Here is a 27,569-nt window from a genome sequence, read left to right as displayed (position 1 = left end):
TATAAAATCTATCATCCCAAATGTGACAGCATGTACTATCTTTTGGGTCTGCTGTGACACCACAATGCATGGGAGTTATTAAATATAACCAGTACCTCATTTATTACCAGTCAAAGAAGTTAGCTTTTAAATGAAAATGTTTAAAAGTAAAATGAAGGGTTTAATCAGTAAAACTTCCCAATCTTAAATTACCATAGGGAAAGCAACAATGTCAGCTTTTCCCACATTGTATTTTAAATACATGTTTAAAATATTAATCCTAAGATCAATGCTTATTTTTGACAACTATGACATGACCTTTAGAAGTAAAACTAATAAAAGCAGTGTGACCATTGCCTTTTGAAATAAACCCCTATAATCAGAAAGCAAAAAAGCTATACTGATTACAAACAGAATTATGGTGCAACCTAGAGAGCATATCTTTAATAATTCTCAGAACTCACTTTTTTCCACGTAAATATAATTTATTAAACTTAAAACATATTTGAGAGCAAGGTTACCAGGCAAACTGCCTCAAGTGCTCCAGGTTAATTTCATTCATGTTATTTTCTACAGAATGCCTAATTGTGAATGACTCTTCCTATTGATCTTTTGCTTGGATCAATAACATTTTTATTTCCATCTCTATGAACCACACACGGAGAAGAAAAAAAAAACAAAAAAAAACTGTAATAGATGTTTTGTACTTTTTTTTTTTTTTTTCTCAAAAAGGAGAGGAAAAAAGATTTTTTCCTCAAATGTCATTTCTTATTTTGAAAAAAGCATACAAAACAAAATCTCCAGGAATGAAATGAAACTATGCAAATTCCAACAATTCACAAACTTTCAAAATACTATGTTGAGGTGTAACTTATGGATTCAATAACATGGATTCAGTAACATGGATTCAATAATAGAATTATACAACCTGATGTAGCTTGATCTCAAAGGTTTTTTTCCTAGGTTCCTATGACTATTAGGCATGTATCTTGAGCAAATGTCTTTGTAATGTCAGCAATAGAATTTACATTCTTCAGAAATAAACTGTTCAATAGGACTGAGGTTTTGATAATAAGTAGACTATGAAAGACACAGGTGTACTTTTATAATTAATATAGCATATTATCTTAAGGACAGAAAGTCTATCTGCAGATCCATCTCCTCATCTAAGCGCTTTTGAATTCCAAGTAACTTCATTAGCCAGATAACAAACGAACAAACAAACAAACAAACAACAACAAACCCAACAACCAGAGAGAAATGCGTTGTAAGCACAAGACAGCAATTTTCCAGCTTTGCTGTACCCTTTCAAAGGATTCTGATGACCATAATAATAATAATAAAAAATAATAATAATAATAAAAAAAGAGTACTGTTGTAGCCAGTTTCCCGATACTTATTCCAGTAGACATATACATGTAGGCTTCCTGGCACCAGTTTACATTGCAGTACAACAGAGAAAGGCCACTCTGAAGAAGAGAGGCCTTCACACGAATCCCTGGATTCAGTAATGAATCCTCTTCTTCACATGAATCAGTAATGGGACATTCATTGTCACATAATTTGTCATAAGTATCTTTGAGGTGAATCTAAATTCAACTGGCATTGAATTATCTCTTGATAGAGTTCATGAAACAGTACAATGTTCCATAAAATATTCCTGTTAGCTGTCTTGCTCTTAGATCCACCCCTGCTTGCCTTTTAATTGTTCACATAAACACGGGGTTTTGTAATATGTAGCTAAGATCTCAGTGTTAAAAGTCTCAATCCGCATTGAAAAAAAAATCACACACGAATTAAAGAACAATACACAAAGTCTGTAATAACTGCAGCTTTCCTTTCTTTCATAGAAAATATCTTGAAAGCCATAAGGCTTTTACTTATTACTTAAAACATGTGTTTTAGGCACATGTGAGCATGTTTTTTTTACTGCTCACATGTGCTAAGATTTCATGTTGAAGCAGATGTGAATTGTGAACCAAGAGCCGCCCACATTTATCAAAATGTTGCTGGTCCTCCATAGAAAATCTAAATGGGAAAAATGCAAACATCAAATATTGTAACTTGGCTTTGGGTTGCAAGACCTAAAACTCATTTCATTATTCCCATATTATAAGATCAAACTCCTCAGACATCTTATATATTACACATTTCTTCTTCTTGAAATCATCTCTTTAAAGATTAAAAAAAAAAAAAAAAGATACAAGTTATTCAGATGAAAAGTCATAGTTAAAGCTTTTTAGCTTATAGCAACCAAAACTGGAACATTGAAAACTTGCTTAGCACACCTGTGTTTTTCCATAGCCCTTCTTGGTTGACTGCAACTGCTTTCAGGAAAAGAATAGATAACCAGAAACAAGAGTCAGCTAACTCTGAGCAACTTCATCTTAACAAGAACATATTCCCAGCTCTAAAAGCAATTTAATCTCTGTATTGTCAATATTAAAACCGTATTTCAAGTAATATTGTATCTTTGCATTCTGATTTGAATAGAGTAATTAACAATAACTTCTTAGTGTCTTTTGATTTATATAACTTGCTGAATTTGATAATTCCACAAAATCATCTAATTCTTTCTCTAACGTAAATTTGTGACCAACTGTGTTTTTGTTACTAGGGCAGTTTGTACATGCTTTTGCAAATACTGTAACTGCTGAACAGCAATTTTCTTGTTATATACTTCACATATGAAAAAAAAAAAAAGAAAAAAAAAGAAAAAAATATAATATATGTGGTTTTTAAATCCATAAAACCCATAACATTAAAAATAATAACAGTGAACAATAAACCTCATTTTAATTAATAGGAGTTTTGCCATGGACTTCAGTAAGGCTAGGAGTATTTAGAGTAAGGCTAGTGCTTTAGAGTATTTAACCAATAAATAAGATTGCAGACAGATTATTCATTTAAAGTAGAGTTAAAGATCAGAAATAAAATTTCAATATATTTTATGTTCTGATATATCCATTGCGTACATTTTGAAGTGTTCAGGATGCAAATATACTGAGGTCCTAGCCCGAGACTTTCTTTTCTGTAAATAAAGGTTACTATGTGTCAGTTATAAAAAAGTAATCTGACTACACTTGACAGCTAAAGCAAAACCTCAGATTTTTCTTTACAATATGATATGCCAGGCTAAATGCATTGCAGAGCACCTTATTCAGCAAACTTCAATTTTCACACTTTCATTGATTTTATAATAGCAGACAAGAACTGAACTTCTGAGTATTGGAAGGGAAGTAATTTTACACCCCACATATTCTTGGCTGATCCAAACCTTAAATCTTTTCTGAATGTGTTGCACTCACAACAAAAGATTGAGTATGCAGGATTCTGTAGTCACTCTGGTGGTTCTGCTGTCTGTGGTGGGTCAACCTGGCAGTGACTCTGCTCAAGGCACCATGCTACAGCCCAGTGTTATTCCCAGTTTTGTTTTTAGCCATGATGTAAATATTTCACATAGTGCTGTTATCTTCAGTATTTTAAGAATTCTTTCCAGACTCTCAGCAGATGAGTAAAGAGAGGTCAAAGACCTAATAAAGACCTTTTCCACTATTTATATACTAATCAAATCATAATATATTTCACATTTAAATGTGTTTCTAAATTCAGGTTAATAGTCCATAGATAGGACTATTAGTATTCAGGTTAATAGTGCCATAAAATTGCAGGCGCATTTTTAAGCTACTTTGAAATAAAATGTTTTAACAGATTTTAATTAAAAGAGAACAAGCAAAAGCTACCAAAGCACACTCAGGGCTATGGCCACAGCTGTACCATCGTAGCAGTTCTGTGTTCAATGCCAAAATTTAGATCTTTGTATATTCTCAACCTAGGTTGTAACAACCATAATTTAGACCATTGCTCATCAACTTCTTCACAGATACAGGAGTTTCCAGCACTAATATTCTCCCAGCACACAAAGGCACTTAATATTTTCACATGTATTGTAGAACAACCCTGTATGCTAAGCCAAGCATTGTAAATTCTTGCTGGTGCAGCCTCTTTAGTAGTTAAGTTAGATCTCTGCTAGTATTGCAATGCTTAGGTCCACCTTGTAGACCTTTACTACTAAAGGATTTTTTTTTTTCTTTAAAATTAATGCTAAGAAAGTCTGGCTGCTTCTGGATGTATAAATGAATTTGAAGAATTTAAAAATGTTACTGAAAATCACCCCTATTTGCCAAAAGGATGACAAGCTATTTGCACAAAACCATTGAAAGAATTATGGGAGATGTCAATAATGAATAGGATAACTGTTCTCCAGCTTGATAACTAAAGAGAGCTTGCTGATAAATTTTAAACACACTTGGCATGCTGTATTGTGTTCTAGAGTCACTTTATATAGCCATCACTCCTGGATTTATACAAAAAATAGTTCTGAAATAGTGCTACTTCTGTTTCAGATTAGTAGACATTTTAATGCCTGCAAGTAACATTTGTACATTTATATACCAATTTCTCATAAAATTTTTAGACTTAAATATCTAGAGTTGCTTTTTTATTTATTTTTTGATTGTTTGTTTGTTTGGCATTATCCATGTTTGGATATAAAAATTCAATGCCTTTATTTAGGGGAAGTATAAATGCTTGGACATTATATTAAAACACATTATTTTATGGCATAACATATGCTCTACCAGTTCCCTTTTTCTTCTACATTCTATTCTTTTCCACCATTATGAAAATATTGAGATTTGAAGCATTTGTGCCCCTCAAGGTCTTTATGCTTTTAATACTGTGGTTTTGGTATAGGCATATAGAAGTAACTAGATAACCACATGTTAGATTTAGGTACCTTCATACTTTTAGAAAGCTATCTGAATACATATCTAATGATTATGTTTTGGAGAGTCAGACTTTATCTTGACTATTCTCCTTTATTTAAGGTTAAGCTATACAAAACCTCATGAAAGTTTCGGTGGAAATGGTCAGAAGCTCTGTTTAAAGTAAGGAATTCAAAACCAGTTTTACCTCATCCTTTTCTAGCTTGTACAGGCAGATATAGCAATTTTTTTCTCTTCTCTTATGCCTTTTTATGCTTTTTATTTCTTTTACTACCACTGTCAACTCCTGGATGGCATGAGCACACTCTGCTACTTAATCTTGCCCATGGACCTAATCTTGTTAGGCCAATACCATAGGCCTCTGGCTTAAGACTTGGAGGTCTTGGATTTTTGTCTTCATTAGCCTTTTTGTCTACATATGGACCTACTTCAAAATATCCTTCTTCTCAACTGGTCTGAAAGCATGCATGATAAAGTATAGACAGTTCAATTAAATTCATTATATTTGAAACGATTCTTTGCTGATATACCAGTGATGATTCTATCAAGCCTACATATTTAGTATTAGTTTCAGAGATATTTCAGAATTAAAATATAGCAATGAGGGGAGGAGGATGGCTCTTTTCTCTCCCTGCAAAATATTGTCATAAAATAGTATAGTTTTGTTATCAAGTCAATTATGAATTGAAGATATAAAAGCACTGGAGTTGAAATGTCTTGACAAAAATAAAGCATTGTTAAACTCTGATCATATATCAAAAGTGACCAGTATGCATAAGCAGTGTTCTTCTTTTAAAAGATTAAAGGAAGAAGTAGGTAGCTTGCACTGGGCAGACCTTCCATATCTCTCCAGCAGTTTTCATTATACTCTCAAGCCAAGCAAGGACCTTGGGATACTGAAGGATTGCCAGGTCCAGGTTTTGCACTTCTGAGTTGTTGTCCACTCCCACACTGACAGTTCTTCCCAATTCCCTTTCTGTTACTTCTGAACTTTTCATCTCCTAGCAAAGTGGATGGATGGTTGTTTTTATTAAAGACTTGTCAGTCATAACAGAAGATAAATTGAAAAAAAAGAAGCAGCAGAAGCAGCAGAAGCAGAAGCAAAAGCAGAAGAAGAAGAATTAGAAGAAATAGAAGAAGAAGAAGAAGAAGAAGAAGAAGAAGAAGAAGAAGAAGAAGAAGAAGAAGAAGAAGAAGAAGAAGAAGAAGAAGAAGAAGAAGAAGAGGAAGAGGAAGAACTACAGATTTTTAAAATTTTTTAAAGCTTTTGCTGCAGCTACCTTACATTTACAGAATGGAATAATACAACTTTTATGTGTGTATTTCTGTAGCTCTTCTTGGCATCACTGAGACTTTATAGACACAGGCAGTTTTCAAAACTGTCTAGAAACATATTTAAATATTGGGCTACTGAATTTCCTTGTATAATTTTCTACTTAATTTCTTAGCTTTTCAGGGGAGTTTTGAACATGTAACCCAGGAAGGGCTCCCCTTATTACCTTGCGCCAAACTTCTTTGTCCTCTCACAGCACAAGCTTCTTGCATCATGCCACATGCATTTAATCAGCGAAGTACTTCAGAAAAGAAAGATATGTTGTCTTACAATGAAATTCCCTGTCAGGAAACAGGAATGAGAAATGCATCAAGTTTAAGTGAAGTTTATCAGCTTTACTCACCCTTCTCATATTCTCTGAGGTTTTTACTTAGGATAAGGAAAAAAAAATCCTTCTCTCAGTCCACATTCACACTGTTGTCGTGATCAAAGTAAAACTAAATACTTTTCAGTGCATGATAATTAAGTGCTCCTGTAATCCAAGTAATGTTTTCTCTGTCTCCACACAGGCAGTGGTTTTGTTCTTAAGACTATAGAAACCCTGCTCATTACTCACTTTGAAAAAAAAAAAAAAAAAAAAGAAACACAAAACAAGGCGAAAGGAAAAACAGCCCAAACATAACCATAAAGAAAACTGAAATCTAGAATAGAAATGCTAATCTAGGTAAGAATACACAATGCAATTTATCCAGCAACATGGTTCAAAGTTTTCTCTTCTTTCTTTCCTCTGTGTTACTACTGATAAAAATTCTCTTCCAAAACCATGTTCATTGGCACTGCTGTGTATCTGGCTTTCTTCTGATTGCCTATTAACAGACAAAACCCTTTCTTCAATAAGCTCAAATGTTGAAGTACTCCAAGGGGCTCCACTCAGAGCTCCTAAAAATAAAGGAATCTTACTTTTGAATAAAAGTCACAGAGATTCTAGTGTACATGAAAACTTTCTTTCAGCAGGAATAACATGACTAGCCATGGCAATAGTCCTGACCTCTGTTCACTGATAAACAAATACCTGCTGAACGTCAGTAGATGCAATAAGAGCAAAACAGTCATTGAAAACTGTACTTTAAAGTATAAAGTTCATGCTTCAACTGAGAGTTAGGTTTCTCTCTATCCCTCAGCACAATGGCATATGTTCTACAACCATGAATATATCAGGGCTTAGAAGAGGGATTCATCCATTCTCCTGCTAAACAAAGACTCTGAGAAACCAGAGGCAATACAAGATAAAATAAACCTAGAGAGAGAGAGAGATCATATATTGCAAATATGAAGGAAATCAGGTTGATATTTTTTTCTTCCCATGCATTGATTTATGTGAAGGTAAATATTACTAGCCAATGTAAATTATAGAATGATCTAATTGTAGCTGCTAGAGGGTTTTTGTTTGTTTGTATTTGCTGTCAATTTCTGTATCTCAGCTTTCAAAAATATGATAGCATCCCTGTAGTGACATTTCAGTATGCCTGATTCTGAAACACTTCTACTAAATTAATTATCCGAAAATAACAGATGCTGCCAATTGGGAAGGATGACATTGAACCCAAGCAGAAAGCTACTCACAGAGCATCTGAAGTTGGCACACTTGCAGAACAGCAGCGCAGTAGGAATTATGGACATATATTTGAAATCTGGTCATCTGGGTGGCACTGGTACAGTTTGAACACATTCCAGAGATGTGAAAAAAGAGTGTTCAGGATGTTCTTAAGAGAGCAGGCTGAGTGTCCTGTTTTCCACTTGCTTATGGCTTTTCCCAAAGGGAAAGTGTACTGATGGGTAGGTTTCAGCTTCATTAGGGCCAGAGGTGGATTGAAAAATGAAGACAGATGTGGTGAAGAGAATGCCTCCTATTTACTACACAAAGAGCTGCTTCCATATTATATGGTGAATAATTAGAGAATAAAATAAAAAACTTGTAGCAGATAGTTGATGTTTTGTCGTTGTTGTTGTTTTTCCAAGTGATAAAGCTACTATATTCTTCCCAGTGGCACATACTCAGCTGTCTGTATATTTCAGCCATTATAATACAATACAATACAATACAATACAATACAATACAATATATTATATTATATTATATTATATTATATTATATTATATTATATTATATTATATTATATTATAATGGCTGAAATATACAGACATAATATAATATACAGACATAATATAATAATATTATATTATATAATATTATAATTGTTAATAACAGGATGATAAAAACCCAATATCTGTCGACCTACAAGATATTAAACTGAACATTAGTAATTAGTAATTGATGTATACCTTGACAGTCAGCATTTCTCCTTTCTGACGTTTTACATGTATTATCAGGGAAAAGTTTTGACTAGAAATATTCTAACTTTACTGAATTAAATAAACCCTACTTTTTTCATATGTTCATGGAGAAACTGCAAACTCCCATTTGTCTTCTTTAATTTTAGCAAATAACAGGATCTTTCCCTGGCTACAGTAAAACTGAAGATTAATGAAGCATTTGAAGTCTTCATGAATAAAGATCATTCTGATGTAGAATAAGTCCTTCACTAAAACAGCCTATGATTCCATCCTCTCCTTTTGTGTGAGCATACTGCAACTAACAAGACTATTTAACTGACAGTGAATATACAATTGAATTCTGAGGTTCAAAGAGAAACTAAATATTAGAAGACTGGGGACAGTCTTTAAATTAAATCCCTGTGTCCTAAGAAGCTGGTATCTTTCTTCTGCCTAACTTATAGCATTCTTATGGACTGATTTGGCCTCTGATTTTTAAAATTTTATGGATTAGATCACAATTTCTATTCCTTGTTTAATTTGTCGGCTTTGCATAGGCATTTTTCCCTTCATCATAGAACAAAATGAACAGCTACAGTTTTGCTGCACTAATGTGGGCAAACAAATAATTGACAAAAATGTTTTGTCCAGCTTTAGTTGGTGTAGCAAGCACTGTGTAGCATGGTAACCTCATTTCTGGAAGACCCCATACACTATTTAAATGTGATATGGGATTCCCTGTTACATTAAAATGTTGAATGAATTAATTTTCTTGAAATTTAATTACACATAGCATTCAATATAAGTTACTCAAAGCAAATGATCACAGCAAAATGTTGAATTTATTTGTGGAAGAGCTAGACAGAACTTTGAGAAAGATTGATAATTTTTGATGCGTGCTTTCATGCATGTTGGAGGTTTCTCTATGAATATTTCAGTTTTCATTTTAGGTTACGACTTAAGAGAATGCTTTGCATGTTTTTCCAGTTAGTCCATAAGGAATTTTATGGCTTGATTTGGAGTTTTTGGGGACTCAGTGATGCATAATTTCATCTATGCAAGAAATATGATAAAATTATTCCTTGTAAAATAAAACTGAGTCTGCTGTTTTTGAAGTCTGACAATTTACTTACATTACCACAGTAATTTCTCCATTATATGTGATTCATAGGCTTCAAGGCCAGAAGGGTTGTTTTTGATTATCTAGTCTTATTTCCTGCATAATACAAATTACAGGCTGTCAACATGAGAGACCTTCTTTTTAAGCAGTTTAGTGACTAAGATCCTAGGAAGTGTATTTTTAGTTTTTCTAAACCCTGCTCTTCCGACTTCGGTCTCAAGAGTACACCAGCTAGGTAGAGAAATATAGGCACATTCTTACCTCCCAAGGTGGGTAATTAGCATGACCTAGATATGTGTACATTTTTGAGAGTTATATGCACTTATTAAAAGATACAGAGCTTATACAAATCTTGTAGGTGTTCTGAAAAGGAAAATAATAATTACACTTTTGTATTACTTCCATAAAAGCTCAATAAAAACAGAACTTTTGAAAACTTGTTTCTTTAACAGGGCTACAAGTCCATGGGTCTGGATGGGATTCATCCCCGGGTGCTGAAAGAGCTGGCGGACGTCATCGCGGAACCTCTCTCAATTATTTTTCAACGATCCTGGGAATTTGGAGAGGTCCCGGTAGACTGGAAGCTGGCAAATGTTGTGCCGATTTTCAAGAAGGGTCAGAAAGAAGACCCTAGCAATTACAGGCCTGTCAGTCTCATGTCAGTGCCTGGTAAAATCATGGAGAAGTTGGTTCTCGAACTTATTGAGGCGCACCTGGGGGACAAAGCAGTCCTTGGTCCCAGTCAGCATGGGTTTGTGAAGGGTAGGTCCTGCCTAACTAATCTGATTTATTTTTATGATAAGATCACCTGTACGGTGGACCAAGGGAAACCAGCTGATGTGATTTTTTTGGACTTCAGCAAGGCTTTTGACACGGTTTCCCATAGGATCCTACTGGACAAAATGTCCACCATACAGCTAAATAAAAACATCATACGATGGGTGAGCGATTGGCTAACGGGCAGGGCCCAAAGGGTTATGGTAAATGGGGCTGCGTCAGGCTGGCGGAGGGTCACCAGTGGGGTCCCTCAAGGCTCCATTTTAGGGCTGGTACTTTTCAATATTTTTATAAATGATCTGGATGTAGGAATAGAAGGTATTTTGAGCAAGTTTGCTGATGACACCAAACTTGGAGGAGTTGTGGACTCCAATGAGGGTGGAAAGGCCTTGCAGAGGGATCTGGATAGGTTGGAGAGCTGGGCGATCACCAACCGCATGAAGTTCAATAAGAGCAAGTGCCGGGTCCTGCACCTGGGACGGGGAAACCCTGGCTGCACGTACAGACTGGGCGATGAGACGCTGGAGAGTAGCCTAGAAGAGAGGGATCTGGGGGTCGTGGTAGACAGCAAGTTGAATATGAGCCAGCAGTGTGCCCTGGCAGCCAGGAGGGCCAACTGTGTCCTGGGGTGCATCAAGCACGGCATCGCTAGTAGGTCAAGGGAGGTGATTGTCCCGCTCTACTCTGCGCTGGTGCGGCCTCACCTCGAGTACTGTGTGCAGTTCTGGGCACCACAGTATAAAAAGGACATGAAACTGTTGGAGAGTGTCCAGAGGAGGGCTACGAAGATGGTGAAAGGCCTGGAGGGGAAGACGTACGAAGAACGGCTGAGGTCACTGGGCCTGTTCAGCCTAGAGAAGAGGAGGCTGAGGGGAGACCTCATCACAGTCTACAACTTCCTCGTAAGGGGGTGTCGAGAGGCAGGAGACCTTTTCTCCATTAACACCAGTGACAGGACCCGCGGGAACGGGGTTAAGCTGAGGCAGGGGAAATTTAGGCTTGACATCAGGATGGGGTTCTTCACAGAGAGGGTGGTTGCACACTGGAACAGGCTCCCCAGGGAAGTGGTCACTGCACCGAGCCTGTCTGAATTTAAGAAGAGATTGGACTGTGCACTTAGTCACATGGTCTGAACTTTTGGGTAGACCTGTGCGGTGTCAAGAGTTGGACTTGATTATCCTTAAGGGTCCCTTCCAACTCAGGATATTCTATGATTCTATGATTCTATGATTCTATCCATTTCAGGATCAATGCAAGGTACAAGTCTCACACCTAGTTTAGACCAATGAATAAAAATCAAATGCATGTATTTTCCTGGAAGAGAAAATAAATGAAACATAGTAGTGACTTATGGGTGGAGACATGGCAGTCATTTTTATCACATATTTTCATTATCAAAAACTTGAGATACTGGCATTTCTGAGAGGTAATGTATGAAGCATAGCAAAACTGAATGGTTTCAGGGCAATTTTATTTATCTGCATTTGCACATATATTCTGAATGCAGACGTGTGTATGTTAAATGTGTATATGCCATTAAAAATTGTAGAGAGATTTGTCCTTTTAGAATTGGAGTTTTACTCTATGTATTCTGTGCTTCTTCATATTTTCAGCAGGAATAGAGGAATATATTTTCTTCAGAGTTGTCTAAAAAGCTCCTTTCTTTGTTCTGAAGGGATATGTAGCAGTATGTTTCAGGTGGCCAAGAAGGCCAACGGCATCCTGGCTTGTATCAGGAACAGTGTGACCAGCAAGGCTAGGGAGATGATCGTCTCCCTGTACTCAGCTCTGGTGAGGCCGCACCTCGAGTACTGTGTTCAGTTTTGGGCCCCTCGCTACAAGAAGGACATTGAGGTGCTTGAGCGGGTGCAGAGAAGGGCGACAAAGCTGGTGAGGGGCCTGGAGAACAAGTCCTATGAGGAGCGGCTGAGGGAGCTGGGCTTGTTCAGCCTGGAGAAGAGGAGGCTCAGGGGCGACCTTATCGCTCTCTAAAGGTACCTCAAGGAAGCCTGTAGCGAGGTGGGGGTTGGTCTGTTCTCCCACGTGCCTGGTGACAGGACAAGGGGGAATGGGCTTAAGTTGAGCCAGGGGAGTTTTAGGTTAGATGTTAGGAAGAACTTCTTTACTGAAAGGGTTGTGAGGCATTGGAACAGGCTGCCCAGGGAAGTGGTGGAGTCACCATCCCTGGAAGTCTTCAAAAGACGTTTAGATGTAGAGCTTAGGGATATGGTTTAGTGGAGGGCTGTTAGCGTTAGGTCAGAGGTTGGACTCGATGATCTTGAGGTCTCTTCCAACCTAGAAATTCTGTGATTCTGTGATTCTGTGAGTAGGCTAACAGTGAGGCTCAGGTGGCTTTATGTCAACGTTCAGAATATAGACTTGCCATAGATCTTTTTCTTAGTCTAATATATGATGTATGGACATATATGGATGTGTATCTCCTATACTGAGACATATGTAGTACAAAAGTCATAAAATTATGAGTTTCCAATTTTACCTTTGTTTCTCCAATCCTGCTCTCAGGATTTATATGTTCTTTTATGAGGTCTGAATTTTCTTCCAAACCTTATACAGTTACAATAATGAACAGGATCCTTATTTGAATAATTTATTGCAGAGGACTATAGAGCCAAAAGACTGCTAAAGACACACACACAAAAATCAGTTCATGACTAAAACAGACACAGCAGTGTTTGAAGGTTCATAATGATGTAAGCACCTTCACGTACCCCAAAAATTTATAGTCTGCACAAGTATTCAGGTGAAATGAGAACATAACTTGTCCAACACTTGTACCAAAGTGATCTGGGGATGTTCATTTATGTAGATTAGAATTAAAATAGAATAAGAATTTTGTGACCTCTCACATCATCCTTATGGTGATGTAAATATTCACCAGTGTTACAGTTCAACATAATAACTCCTAAATAACTCTACTAAAATTGAAAACTATATGACTAGTCAGTAGCCACAGTTAATTATAATATCATACATCCATTTCAAACACATCTTTTCACAGTGAAAACAGCATTGCCAAAAAGGCATTTGGCTTTAAATTTAACTTACACGTTGTTTTGCACAGGTTCAATAGTAAAATCACAAGGATAGTCATTTAAGAAAATTGTATCTCATATGCTTGCAAAATTAGTTTACAACGGTGATTTGCCTGTAACTGAGCTTGATGATTTTCTGAAGATTCCTTAAGGACTAGTGCAAATACTAAGTATAGTACCTTATAATCCCAAGTTCTTAAGCAAAGTCATTAACTGAAAATACCAAAGGACCAGCTCCTTGTATTACTAGCAAAATGTCTGCAATGCCCTTTTGAGAGGGAAAATGCTTATCTGGCACCTTTGCGATATAATCCAAGTTCTTCCTAATACAGATATTCAGGGTCAATGAACAGGTAAATCAGGCATATTATTTATAATTTTTAATCCTAGAAAGGTGTTGCTAACAAGTCAGAATGGGCTTGTATAATTACCAGTATAGCCTGTCAGAAATCATTCTGCTATGGTTTCCAGTTCCAATTCAGAAGCACGTTAATGGTCACAGGAGGAAATTTAATCTTTCTCTTTGGTTGTATACTCCTTCTGACAATGGGCTAACAATAGCTTGTGGTATTAAACACAGGCCAAATGAATGGGTAAGTATGGGCAATTACAATAAAAATTTACTGGCCTATACTCACTTACTGATAAATTTTGCTTTCTCAGTAGCCTATTCTCTGTCTAAATACATAAAGACAGATGAAAGGGTTTAGACCCAGCATATTTTATTTCCTCACCATTCCTTTTCTGCCTGAAATCATACCTCACCCCCAATCCCCCGTACCAATATAAAGAGCCTAGTCAAGTCAATACTATAATGCCAACATCACAGTTATCTGAGGTTGCCTCTCTACAGCATTAGGAGGTACCAGTGAGTCAGTCCAGACTTTTCCCTTTCTTAGGAATAAAGGTCTACTTTAAGCAGGCAACAAGATGTACTGGAATCTCTAAATCACATTAACAAGTTACAAAAACAGACTTTAAATGGTGTGTGTGTACTCATCATAAAATTAGTGTGGGTATCAACAGCAAACAAATATAGCTGATGTTACTTCTTTCAGTAGAGTAAATGATTCCAGTAAAGAGATTTAATTGCTTTTCTTTCCTCCTATGCCTGAAAGAAAAAGATATTTTGATATCAGGTTAGTATGTATGAAAATCATTAAAAGAATGATGAAAGTGCCACTTTGTAGCAAATTCCATGGTCCATTGTCCAGGCTCAATTCCTATGAAAGTTTTCTCCTTTGTGCTCCTGAATTTCCCAGTTCACTGCTCAGTTTCAATGTTCTACTGAGACTTAATTGTTCTGGGTGGTCCCTGAAGTGAAGTTAGAAAGTTACCTTCAAGCAATTAAGAATGACAGGGTTTTGGAAGGTTTGGAGTATCAGGAAAGACATATATCAGTGCAAATTATGTTGGTTAATTAAAAGATTTTAAAGGAGACTGGATAATTCAAATTTTCTTTTGTTTCTAAGTAGCTTGGCATACTATTACTGCCATAGAAATATAAAGCACCATAGAGTTAAGAGAGTGTGTTAAAAGTCTTGTGCACAGCACTGTTACTTCACAGGAACAATTAACTCTGATGAGACTCTTTATGTATCTTTTTCAACTCTTTTATGGGGAGTCATTCTCAGTGGAAAGATATTGTTATGATGTACATTTAGAGAGAATAGTCCATATTTTCACTTACATTACTACAGTTCCATGGAATTCTTAAACCTTCTTAATTCTCATTAAATTTAGCTTTTTTTTAGAGATTGTCATAGTTTTCTACTAAATTTAGTAGGTATAGATGTAGACAAATCATAGCCATTTTTGAAAATTCTTCTGCTCAGGGCTCTGGCCTCTTTCTCCTGGTGAAACTGGTGAAACTCCACTGAGTGTGATTCTAACCAGATTAAATTCAATTGAGACTCCTAGGTGAGATGTACTATCTCCAATTGCTTTTTGGTTTTCACTAAAATAATAGAAATTAGAATCTGTTTGGCTTAATTTGTATAGCTGTTATTTGACTCAGCCAATGACTGAGTTTATTCCCATAGTGCAACCTAGAATGAAGCTGTAATCCTTAGTGTTACTCTAAAGATACATTTGGCTCCATAATGCTGTTAGATATTCAATAAAGGTATAAAGAAGTAGGTTCCAGGGTATGCTACAGAATACCAAGGAATCTTGGATACAACTTGGATACAACTCTGAAATCTCTATATCATTGGAGACACATATGAAATTTGTATCAAACACCCATGGAATTTGTGTGACAAGATACAGACTGCTGCAGCTTTTAATTCTTATTTGCTAGTGTAACAGATAAATATCGCTTAAAAAAAAAAATTAAAAAAAAATGCTTCCTTTAGCAAGAAATGCCTAGTTTTCCTATTGCATCATTGCTTACCTGCTTGAAAATACTGAAAAAGATTTTTATTTTTTTTAACCGTACAGAGTAACAGTTTGCTGTCTCTCATCTTCAGTAAATCCCCACCTACTTTTTGGCCTGAAAGATTTATCTTTCATCTTGAAAGAGCTTTAATATTATTTTTAAAGGTTCTCTGACAACAGAGAATGTACCCAGAGATGGGTACATCTTCTCATGAAATCTATGCTCATAAATTGAACAGTGCTGAGGAAGGAGAAAATCTTTACTATCTTATACTACAATGTTTTCTGGACCCAGCAAAAAATCTACACTTTTGGAAATAAACCATTTTTCTTACATAAAATCCATTGTTTCACATTTATTGTCATTCCTCTGAATTCACAGAAGGCTTATGATATATATGTATATGAATGTAAACGATACCTGATAATTTTGAGTGACATTGGAATGGCTCAGAATATGGAACTATGGAAAGGTGCTAGAACTCATGGCATGGCTTGGACATTATCATGTGGTGACATAGCAGAAAAATGACTTTGTTAAAATAAATGTGTTCCTCTTTCTTCAAATAGTTTTCTTGATACCTACAGCAGGTCCTTACAATTTATCTTTATACTGCTGACCATGGATAAGCTATCTCAGATATAAATTTGGGCATATGCGTCTCAAGACAGAATTGTCTCTCATTCATATGTCTCATTTCTACTCCTGACATTGCTTATTTTCTTAAGCCACAGTCTTTAGACAGAAAACTTCTTACATAGTAATGTTCTGCTGCATTTTTCTCCCTATGGAACATTAGTGGATCACATTTCAACGTAAATGTGAATATGCAGCTCAAAATATAATATTCTACATTTGTGAAGTATCACACAGTGAAATGCAAGTCAATTATTTGTTTTAATGCATCACAACCTTTAAATACACAAATATTTCACCCTTCTCATTAAAATATTTGAAGTATAGTTCATTATGATATTGAAAGAATGTTTGAAGAAATTAACCATCAAAATGGACAGATAATATAAATATCTATTGGATCACATGTGTGTGGTTATAGGTGCATGCATTAAAATCAAGAAGTGAATTACAATACTTTTTGCAAACAACAGTCACTATTTAAATATATTTATGAAGATCTTTTAAGAAAAAAAAAAAAGGTCATGATAAAACAGGTATGATGTATAGTTACTGCTTTCTAAAATTCTTGTGCTGATCATTTTGTAAATTATACGAGACTGTCATTATGTTTGGGACCTGTTAAATATTTAATTGGACCTGAGGATAAATTTTTAAACATCATTGATCTGTTCTATTTTATCAGTAGAAAAAAATATGAGATTGAGCTGAACAATATAGGTTATTCATGCTTCTAATAGAATATGACTTTGAAATAATCTCAGTTATCCAAGCTTAGCAACCTTATTCTGTCTAAACCCCGTAAATTATCTCACTTCAAATCTAGCAGTGAGCTTTTCAAATATGTTGCCCTCACCTAGGATATATTATGATGTGAAGAACAGAGAGTCAAGGAAGTCCTAAGTCCATGTTTTACTCTATCCAAGAAAAGACTTAAGAACACATGCAACTGAGTCCATGTCAACTGGGCAGCAAGAGAAAAATAATATGCCATGCTAGAGCTCAGTGCTGTACATTTACATGGCTTCTGAACTATTGGTGGCTCAGGTCAAGAAAGGCTGGAGGATGCATGACTCTCAGACCCACTTTTGAACAGCACAGAGAAAAACAGATGAGGATAGGCTGCTCAACAATCCTATTAATTTCAGAGAGCACAAGAAGTCGAAACTGTCTTAGTTCTTTACAAACAATACAAATGAAAGTCATCATAACAAGGTGAACTAGTGGTGGTATGCATTCAGTTAATGAGTGAATTCCACTTAATATGATTTTAGAGGAGGTTTTAGGGTTGCATAAAACAAGCACTATACCATGATCTGTAAAAATTGCTTAGCTATAACTTATAATTTTAATACTCACAATTGTTCAAAGGTTTATTCATATTATTTTAATTTTTCACTGCCTTATTTTTCTATTTGTCAACTGCATTATGGGATGGATAATCAATAAAATTCTGCTCTTACATAGCCAGTTGAGTCATTCTGCTTTTACATATAATGTATGATAATTTGTGCAAATGCAAACGTCCCATTTTTGGCAAGGAAGTTGACATAAATATTGACATTCCAAGGTCTTTCTTAAGCATGTATATGAAGTATACCAAATACCAACACATCAAAAGCCTGTAATCTAACACAATAAATTTCAGTTGCAATATCAATCCTTCAGTTGAAACATTTACTGCTCAGCGAGATATCATTTAATAGCTTGTTACGGACCTGAGTAACTCGCATACAATTTAAAACAACATATAATATCTAAAATAATAGAAGAAAATCTGAACACGATGTTTAGTTATAGAATAAGTGTATATAGTCAAAAAAAAAAAAGTGTATATAGTCAAAAGTAGGTTATTTGCATAGAAATAAACTATAGGTAAAAATATGTATAAGCTTAAGAGGATTGCAATAGAAAAAGGAAGCAATGCACATCACTTTATATTGTAGAATTATAAAACCCTTTCCTTGTATATCAAAAGAAAATGTAAAGGAAGAGAAGAACAGAACATATTGGGGAAAAAAATAAAGAAATTGAGCTTTATGTTAGTTGCAATGTAATCTTAGTTCTACCGCTATTCATCACAAAATCTGGGAGGTACTAAACTCTAGATGAGGTAAGGTCTGTATGTGGAAATGACAGTTTTATCAGACTACCTACAGAAGCTGGAGAAGGCAGAAAAAATTTCTTTTGGCAAAATATTTGTTTGGGCTCAAATTCAAGGTTTTCTTTGAATTCCAACAATTGTTTTAAGTAACATATTCAACCAGTTTAATAAAAAATGTGAATGTAATTTATAAGCATTGCCTTGTACATGTTTTTCCACCACACTAGCTGCAACAACTCTACTGCTGAATTTGTAACCAGGTAGGTAATTTCCAGAAAAACAAAACAAAACAAAACAAAAGCTCCTACATCTGAACAGATACAATGTTTATCAGAACTTAAATGAATGTCACTAAAACTAAAGTTTGTGGCTCTTCCTAGCATTAGGCACAGGCTATATAATGGGTCAGGTAAAATAGGTTTCATACAGCTCTAGAGTTATGAGGGAAACTCCTACATGTGTTCCTATTTTTGTACTGCTTTATGTCACCTGGTGCTGTACATAGATCAAGTTACATATCCTTAAGTACTGACAGATACCTCAACACAGTGACATCTCCCCAACTCCATTTCTTCCTTTCTATAAGGGGCAGCGACAGCTTTGTTAGTATTGACAATGCTTTAATAAAAACTTTGTCAGGAAATTACCTGGAGTATCTCAGGAGATATTTGCAACTAAATGGCAAACAGCAGGTGCATCCACTGAGATGGTACTGGATTTTGTACTGCTTGTCTGCCTCTCCTCTCCTCTCCTCTCCTCTCCTCTCCTCTCCTCTCCTCTCCTCTCCTTCCGCTATCAACATCAGGACCCTGGCCTGTCCTTGAGGTATCTCATTCTGAAGTTACATTGATTTAAGAAATGGGTGGTGGTTCAGCCATTTACACACTTCCTAACAAATTATGTAGTAGATCTTTTTAAAGTTTTATTATTATTATTATTATTATTATTATTATTATTATTATTATTATTATTATTTATTCTTTGTTGTATAATCACTCAGAATCCTGTCATCTCTTTTGTAACTGACATTAGCTACCTCTTAAGGAACTGAAATTGTAATGAAAGATTGAAACAGATGTGAAAGAATTCAACCTAAAGCTCCCTTATTGTCCCTTCTTACCTTTCCAACAACCTCCTACTTAGTTATATAGTCATAAATGTGTGTTATCACAGCTGTTTCAAGGTCACATGCTTCAATAGTGGATATTAGTGTAGCTACTACAACAGAGTCATCAAAATGGGACCATTTTCCTTTCACTGAGGATATGATGTATATAGGTATTTAGGTATATAACCTCCTGATACAGAGGTTATAGGTAAACAGTGTTTGTATACATATAAACCCTATCCATCCATTTGAACAAACATACACCATTATATAAACAGAGGAAGTATTGTGATTATCAAAAAATAGTAATCAGGTGAAACTTAGTAAAAAAGTACAATGTGAAAAGTGTACTAGAATGATTAGATGACTGGTGAGTGATGTTTAAATTATGTCATATGGCATATCTTTAAATGTTAAATGTAACTAGTATATCCAAGGTCATTTTTTTATCAATATAATTATTAATCCTTTTACAACAAAGATATAAATGTCTAACTATTGCACAATAATTGTGGTGTTTTTGTTTTCTTGTGTTTTTTTTTTTTTTGTTTGTTTGTTTGTTTGTTTTGTTTTGGCTAAAATCTGCTTTCCACATTAACCATCAATCATAATGTATTTTCATAATACTTATGTGCTTTCATCCTTTTATAAAATAAATAAATAAAAAAAGATCACTGTTGGACGTATTATATAATTTATTCCATGTATAGAATAAACTAGAAAGAAAAATCAATAATAACAAAAGTGATTGATAATGTTAAGGTTCCATTAAAGACTGTATTTATATGAATATAAAATGTCATTTTAAGGTAACTCCACCTAAGACATATACCATTATGGAACAAAGTAGCCATAATAAGCAATAAGGAAGTCACAGGTAAAAGGTACAGCTAAGAAAAACACAGGAAAGATCAACCAACAAACAAGACAATTCTGTAAGACAAAGAAATCAGTAGGCCATTTTTTATTCTACTTGCTGAACTTTTCCTAAACAAGAAAATTTATAGGTCTAGAACACTCATAACCCTTTACATATTATCCTAGTGATAGTATGTAGTCACTCCAGAGAATCTCATATGAAGAAGAATGAGACACTAAAGGATTGTAATCACAGGCTTGCATCATATGCACCTTCTAGGTTTAGAAACACTGAATCAGCCAAGACAGCGAGGGACCTGGAAGTTTGTTTCTAGTTTAACTAGTTAGCAAAGTACTACTGATTTACATTACTTTCTAATTTATACCAAGAGTAGGCACAGCCTGACAAAGGCTTAGGATGAACAGAACCTTATAATTCATCTGTACCACAGATTTAATTACATTTAATGACCATCTACTTATCATAAGAATGTATGTATGTAATGTCTGTGAATTAGTATCCTTATAGCAAACCTGATTATTTATACAGGAAAAGTCTTGACCCTATGCACATGTTCCCTGCAGGAGTTAGAAAGTAAACATGGCTAATGTTTTTCACATAAGAAAAAAAAAAAATATATATTAAAAACCCACATTTCTCTTTGGTGTTCCTTCTTCATCACTCCTTTGTCCACTTCTTGTCTTAGACAGACTCAAAGTGATTAATTTACAAAGAAAATCTCAGGGTAAAGTGATCAGCTGATAGCAGAGACTTGCTGAAAACAGTTCTATTCAGATTTAAAACTTACATCAGGTTGCGGACGGATTATCTCCAGGGAGTTGCTGTTGAACACCATCAAGTTTTTTTTTTTTTGTTTTTTTTTGTTTTTTTTTTTAATTATTTTTTTATTTTATTTTTTGAGAACAGAAAAATGCATACCTCAAAAAGTGGTTGTTATTTCATCCTGAATGCTTTCTGTAACTGTAGTCTCCTTTATCACTGCTACATCTCTACATCTCTCACAAAACCAGGACACGAACTTTAAATAAGTCAGCCTATACTTTAGGTTCTCCTTACCTCAATATCCATGAATTATTTACTTAAAAAATATACCTACCTCATGTTACCAGTACAAAAAGATTTACATTTATTAGCATTACTTAAACATACATTAAGAATACTGATGGCATTAAAAAATAAAGAAAATCATGTAATACCTTTACTTTTACCTATGGATTTGGTGAAATGGTTCCATGAAGAAAGCATTTCCAGACAAAAAGAGAATAAGAAGAGGAGAGAAACAACAGTAAGAGTCATGAGTTTTATGTAAATGCAATAATATCTAAACATGAAACGAGACAAAGTATAAGTGTCTGTAGACAAATGGAGATGCAATCAATGTCATATTAGGGATATACTTTATTTTTTTTTCCAATCATGTACATGCAGCGAAACATAGAAATAACTCATGCTTTGATAAAAAGGAGTGATACAATATTAACATGGACAATGGGTTAGGAGAAGAAAAACACTGATTTCTTTAGGTGGAAAAATTGTACTGTTAGCATTCCAAAAGCTAGGAGCAGGTGCTTTCTGCACGTTTCCAATCAGCCATGCATTAATGTAAATGTACTCTTCAATGCGTACAATGTGACAAGCTCAGTATCTTCTTTCAGGAACTATCTGAGGAATGCTCTTGCGCTTCATTTATCTTTCATAAAATCACCCATAATTGCGTTTTCTGATAAATACATGAAATTTTCTAAAACACCTTCTTATTTCTCTCACCTCTTTTCAGTTATTATATTGCGAGAGGGGGAGTTGAGGAGGCAGGAAGGACAAAAGCTTACGGAGCAAACAAAAGAAAAAAATAAGGAAGGATGTGACTAAAACCACATGTTTAACATGTTTATTTGCAGCCAAAGACAGCTTTCAAGCATTTGCCCATCATTTGCAGTGATGGTTTCAAAGCAGCTACAGAACAAGAAGAAACAATGAAAGCAGAGTGGAAAAGGAACAGAGCCCATACCTTGGTCGCCCATCATCAGGTGCGCCAGACCTTGAAGGAAAACAAGAGCACAGTCAGCAATGAACAAGGGAGCATGGGAAGGTGGTGTTGTCACAGTGACAAAAATGTTTTGTGACAGGCATCTGTTTCCTATGAGATGTCTGTATCACAGACAGAAATCAAAGAGCATTTTTCAGCCACTGGTTGGAATGCTTTGGGCTAAGAGTCATAGAACTGCAATTCAAACACTGGGTAGTGTTTTGTTGTGCATTTCTTCTGTGCAGTAGTTGGGAAGCCAGAAAATAATAGAATGCTTTCAAATCCAACCAATTCCTTTAATATTCCATCTGTCTTTATTCTATTTTGATTACACCGCTTTGAATACTTGGCTGGGAGGACTTCCTGTCCTCTAGTTGCGCAATTATGTTAAAAACCTGGAGAAGTGTAAACCTGAAAAATGGGCTGGGTCTGATCTTTTTCCCCTCATAAAAATGAGCATTTCAGGTAATTAAACAAAATTTCTTTATCACATTGAAATGATAATGCAAGGGATGTCTCCTTATTTGTGTGAAAAGCGAGAGTAGAATGAATATATTCCAGAGGAGGCAAATTATTATATAGGCAATATAAAATACAAAGCCATAAAGTAAATTTATGTGACAATTTAAGACTACCTCATAAATTCCTGAGAAATAGATTTTGCTTTATATTTGTGTTTTGAGATCAAATCCAATCATACCAGTATAGGTTTAGTGACATTTCAAAATGGATGTTCATAACAGTAATCACTCAACCAGGAACAAATTTAGTTAAACTTTAACCAAAAATATTCAGCTTTTTTTTTTTTTTTTAATTGCACAATAATAAAACGATACTTTTACTGAGAATAATGTGTTGTAGAGAGAACATTTTTGTAGAAATAAGATTTTTCACATTTTACATCTGGTTTAACAGGTTTATTCTTCTTAGCTGTTTTAGGATCCATTTTAGAAGTTCTTAATTGCTTGTGTTAAATGTGCTTCTCTTCTCCAACAACTATAAAAAATGATGCATTATTTTCTTATTTGCAATTAATTAAAGATAATTCACACAAAGAAGGTGTGCAATAAAATATCTTGCTCTTTATTGGAAAGCAGACTTCCTAGAGAGTTCCTGTGATTTCTAATTCACAAAGAAAATTAGGTGCACAAATGACTCATAGTACTTGGGGGTAGTACAAAGAAGATTCTCCTGGCTGCAATCAGTCTTAAAGGATTCATATCTCATCAGTTCAAAATCTCAAGTGTTGTTTCATAGTCTAACAATGGTTTTACCGAGTTAGAGTTTTTTAATGTCACCCTTCCTGGATGATAGTTAAACTGAAAGGTCTGGTGTGCCCCATCTCTTGAACAATAGATTCAGTTTCCAAAGACAGTGCACTGCAGCTGTCAGGATGATCTGAGGGTTAAACCAGTGATTGGAGCTAAACAGAGTGAGAGCTAAGTGTGATGCTGAAGGGATGCCTACATAAGTATTACTTGGAAAGTATCACACAGCTGTTCTGTTCTGCACAATATTAGTTAATAGAAATGTGTCCACACGTGTCTGCAACTGAGACACACACTGAAAATACAAACCATAAAGACCCACAGTCCAACTTTATTCTTTCAGTGCTGCACATCACAGCTTGGTCCGTTGATGCATGACCTTCTGGAAATAATAGTCTCTTCACCTTGTTATTTAATTTGTCTATTGGCACAAAACTTTTTTGTACAGATAACTATAATAAAAATTTTCAGACATTTGACTTGGCCTTAACTGTAGTCAAGAAAGGGAAAGTGAAACTAGTTGAATGTTAGAACATCGCTTTCTTTATCAAAATTGTATAAATTAGATTCAGTTACTGTATTTTTGCGAGCTCTTTCAGCTCTTAGAAGGTGTGACAGAAATCACTGTCATGTCTCCTAGGGGAAGACAAAGAGGGTAATCTCTTCCTAGCTTGCATTTAAATATAACTTTTATAGTTATAAGGACTTAATTGAAAAGACTAGCTTCTGGAGATTGTCACTGCCTGATATCTACACTTTTTAGCAATATGATATGTGAGCTTGGTCAGTTGTAAATACATGATTCTTATACAATTTGAAAAACATAAATGGCAATTTATTTATTTTTTTTAAAGCCTCTTGAAAACATAGAAAGCACTTGAATTTTAAGAGCCAAATGAATGTAAAAAAAAAAAAAAGACACTGCTCAAAGCAAACATCCATCAATTAAAAAATTTAGTACTAGCTCTCAAGACATTGCATTTTGCTTTACACTGTATGTTACTTATTTGTGAAGGAGTAAAGTTACTCATACTTACTTGTAAAGTGAGCATAACAATACTTACCTTACTTTATATTTTTGCAATCTGTGGATGAAGGCTACGGAAGTGTGAAGAATTGCTATTACTGTACCTGTACAATCCACAGAGGGCTTGAAAATGATACAAATAAATCTACCATGACAACAACCACTGCTAGATTTCCAATATGATTTTGTGCTTATAATAGAGAAAACCACAATGGATAGTTATAGAAAGATCTAGCCTTAATGAGCCACATATAGGTATGCTATACATTAAAAGTATTCATTTGTGCACCGTTACTTCATAAGCAGAATGATAAAAGTCTTTTCTTTGTGAATTAGGAATTCAAGATTTAGTAGGAATACCTCTTGTATGCATGTATGATCCATTCCATTTTTATACTGAATTTGGCACCAAAAGGTCAAAGTTAAGGGGCAAGGGGGAAAACAGCATGAAGATAGTCTATTTTCATAACCTTGTGTTTAAGTTCCATGCAGAGCACAGGCCAAAGAAAAATTTAAACATGGTAAACTTGAGGTGAACATATTCAACCCTAGCACAATTTTAGTAATATGAATAAAATGTATCTTTTTCACACCAGCAAATTTATGAATATTAAATCCTTTTCTTTTCTTATGTAGCCTAATTCAGGGAGATGCACAGATTTCACAGAATTCAAAGATGAAAAGTGATAGCTCACTTTCCCAGTTCTGCTTTGGATACACATTCCATGGTTCCACTCTTTAGATATGCATCTTTTGCAAATTTAATGCATGCATTAGTATCTAGACCTGTGTTGGAATACATTTAAAGGAGCAGTTTTAAGAATTAGATTCAGGTAACTTCTGGATTAACTATTATCCAGGGTTTATCTTGTACTGCTGTACATAAATGAGTATGTGAAATTAAATTTAACTTCCTTATCTAGTTGTACTGATCCTAATTCACATTTGAGTCTCATGTTGACACCATTAAGAATTTCATGCATATGTCAAATGTAAAATTAAGTACTTATTTCTATGTTTTTATGTTTCTAAGTTAGAATTCCTATCCCAATATTGTTGAATATATTTTAATTTCACAATGAAGAGAAAATTGTACAGATACATAAGTGCTTGATAGTGCACAATTAAAGCACTGTAACAGTTTAAATTTTCTCTCTCCTTCTCCATGTATTTAAATAAAATTGCACATCATGTATGTACTAAATCTCACTTTGTCTTTGAATACAGTTGCATAGAGAAATATAGTACTGATACTTCCAGTTGTTTCAAGAAAATTGCCAGTGAACAGCCAGGCAGTGGCCCACAGTGCCTTGAATCCTGAATAAACTCAGGCCCCACAGTGTCTCACTGCAGGACCCTAGGTCAAAGACATATCAGGGCAGTCACTTTGCATATGTGTTAGCTTACAAAGTTCTTCATTAGGAAAAAAAAAAAAAAATGTTTAAACTATCCAAATAAATAAACAAATAGAAATTATTACACAGTTTAAATACATCAAACCATTTTTGAAATAGTTGTTTATACAGTATGCAAAGACACTGCCCAGAGCAGATTTTTAAAGTACTTGTACTTTAAACAGCACCTGCACCTTTTGGCTTATATGCAAAATTGATTCCTAGCAAAAACTGATCTCTGTGCCATCACAACCATGAAATATAGTCACTCAGACATTTTACCAGCCAATAGACATACTTACCAATATTCAGGCTAGTTGATGTTGTGTTTTAGTTTCCACTGCCCTGTGACATACTGTCTTAAAGGACCTTGCTTACATACCAACATTATTATTAAAATCACATGCCTCTTCTTGTACAAATTCCAAAAGGCAGAGTGCATTATGTTGAAAAGTTAGACAGATAAACTTTTTTCCTAAAACTTTGTGCTGTAAAGGAGAATACAATAAGCAAGACTAAGGAGAAAAGCACTTTCCATTTTCCTAAACTATAGGTATTTAACATGCATTATATTCTCACAAGGAGGATTCATGTTCCACACTGAAGAAAAGTATATTTTCTTGAAGCATTTTTCATACAGAACTTGAGAAAAAGTTGTAATTTCTTCATCACTCCTGAATGACTTCAAAGAGTGGTATCAGTCATATGAGGTTGATATCAGGCATCCCAGGTTGGATAGGACTTTGAGCAGCCTGGTTTAGTGGAAGGTATCCCTGCCCATGGCATGGGGGTTGGAATTAGATGATCTTTAAGGTCCCTTCCAATCCAAACCATTCTATGATTCTACGCATAAAAATCCCATCATTTCAGTGGAGATATTACATAAATATGTCCAATATTAAAATGAGTCTTTGCTTGTGTTCTGTATGGAAAAATAAATCACGCTTATTTAAAAATCTTGTATACCTTTATGGATTAAAAAATGCAACTTACCGTACTGAATGTTATGTGTACTTTTATAACATTTAGCATAAGGGGAAAAAAAAAAACAACCCACTAAACAAAAAGGAAAAAGAAGAGCTTAGGAAAATAAGGTAGAAAGCACCCACCTTCTACATAGTTGTCTTCTGTAAGCACATAACAGGGAAGGAGAGAAAAGGAAAACATTCATTAAGCAGCATGCAGACTGGAACTTGCCATTGCATGTCTTCATCATGCAAGGCATCAAACACAACATGCAAGTGCTCCATTGCTACAATCCAGAAGGAAAAACAAAAGCACCAGGGAAGCAGTGTTTCCCCTATTTAACAACCTTTATGTGATATGAAATAAAACAATGCTCTTTCCAAAGTGCCAATTTTTGACAGGATTTATTGCAGCTCCTTGCAAGTTCAGTAATTATTATTCATTAATCAGTGGATCA

General features: G+C 34.9%; 1 protein-coding gene across 1 annotated transcript in view; it reads right to left on the bottom strand.

Moving 5' to 3' along the window:
* The window catches only part of NRXN1 (neurexin 1), a 715,037-nt gene that overhangs the window by 615,713 nt on the left and 71,755 nt on the right, over positions 1 to 27,569 (bottom strand). Inside the window, exon 3 of the mRNA XM_082756025.1 lies at positions 22,440 to 22,469. Within this exon, the coding sequence (XP_082612151.1) occupies positions 22,440 to 22,469 (30 nt within the window). The remainder of the gene's footprint in view (positions 1 to 22,439; positions 22,470 to 27,569) is intronic.

This window comes from Aythya marila (genome assembly GCF_965140915.1).
Source record: "Aythya marila genome assembly, chromosome: 3".
NCBI lineage: Eukaryota > Metazoa > Chordata > Aves > Anseriformes > Anatidae > Aythya > Aythya marila.
Note: the sequence above shows the minus strand (reverse complement) of the source record. Positions and strands in the feature narration are given on the sequence as shown.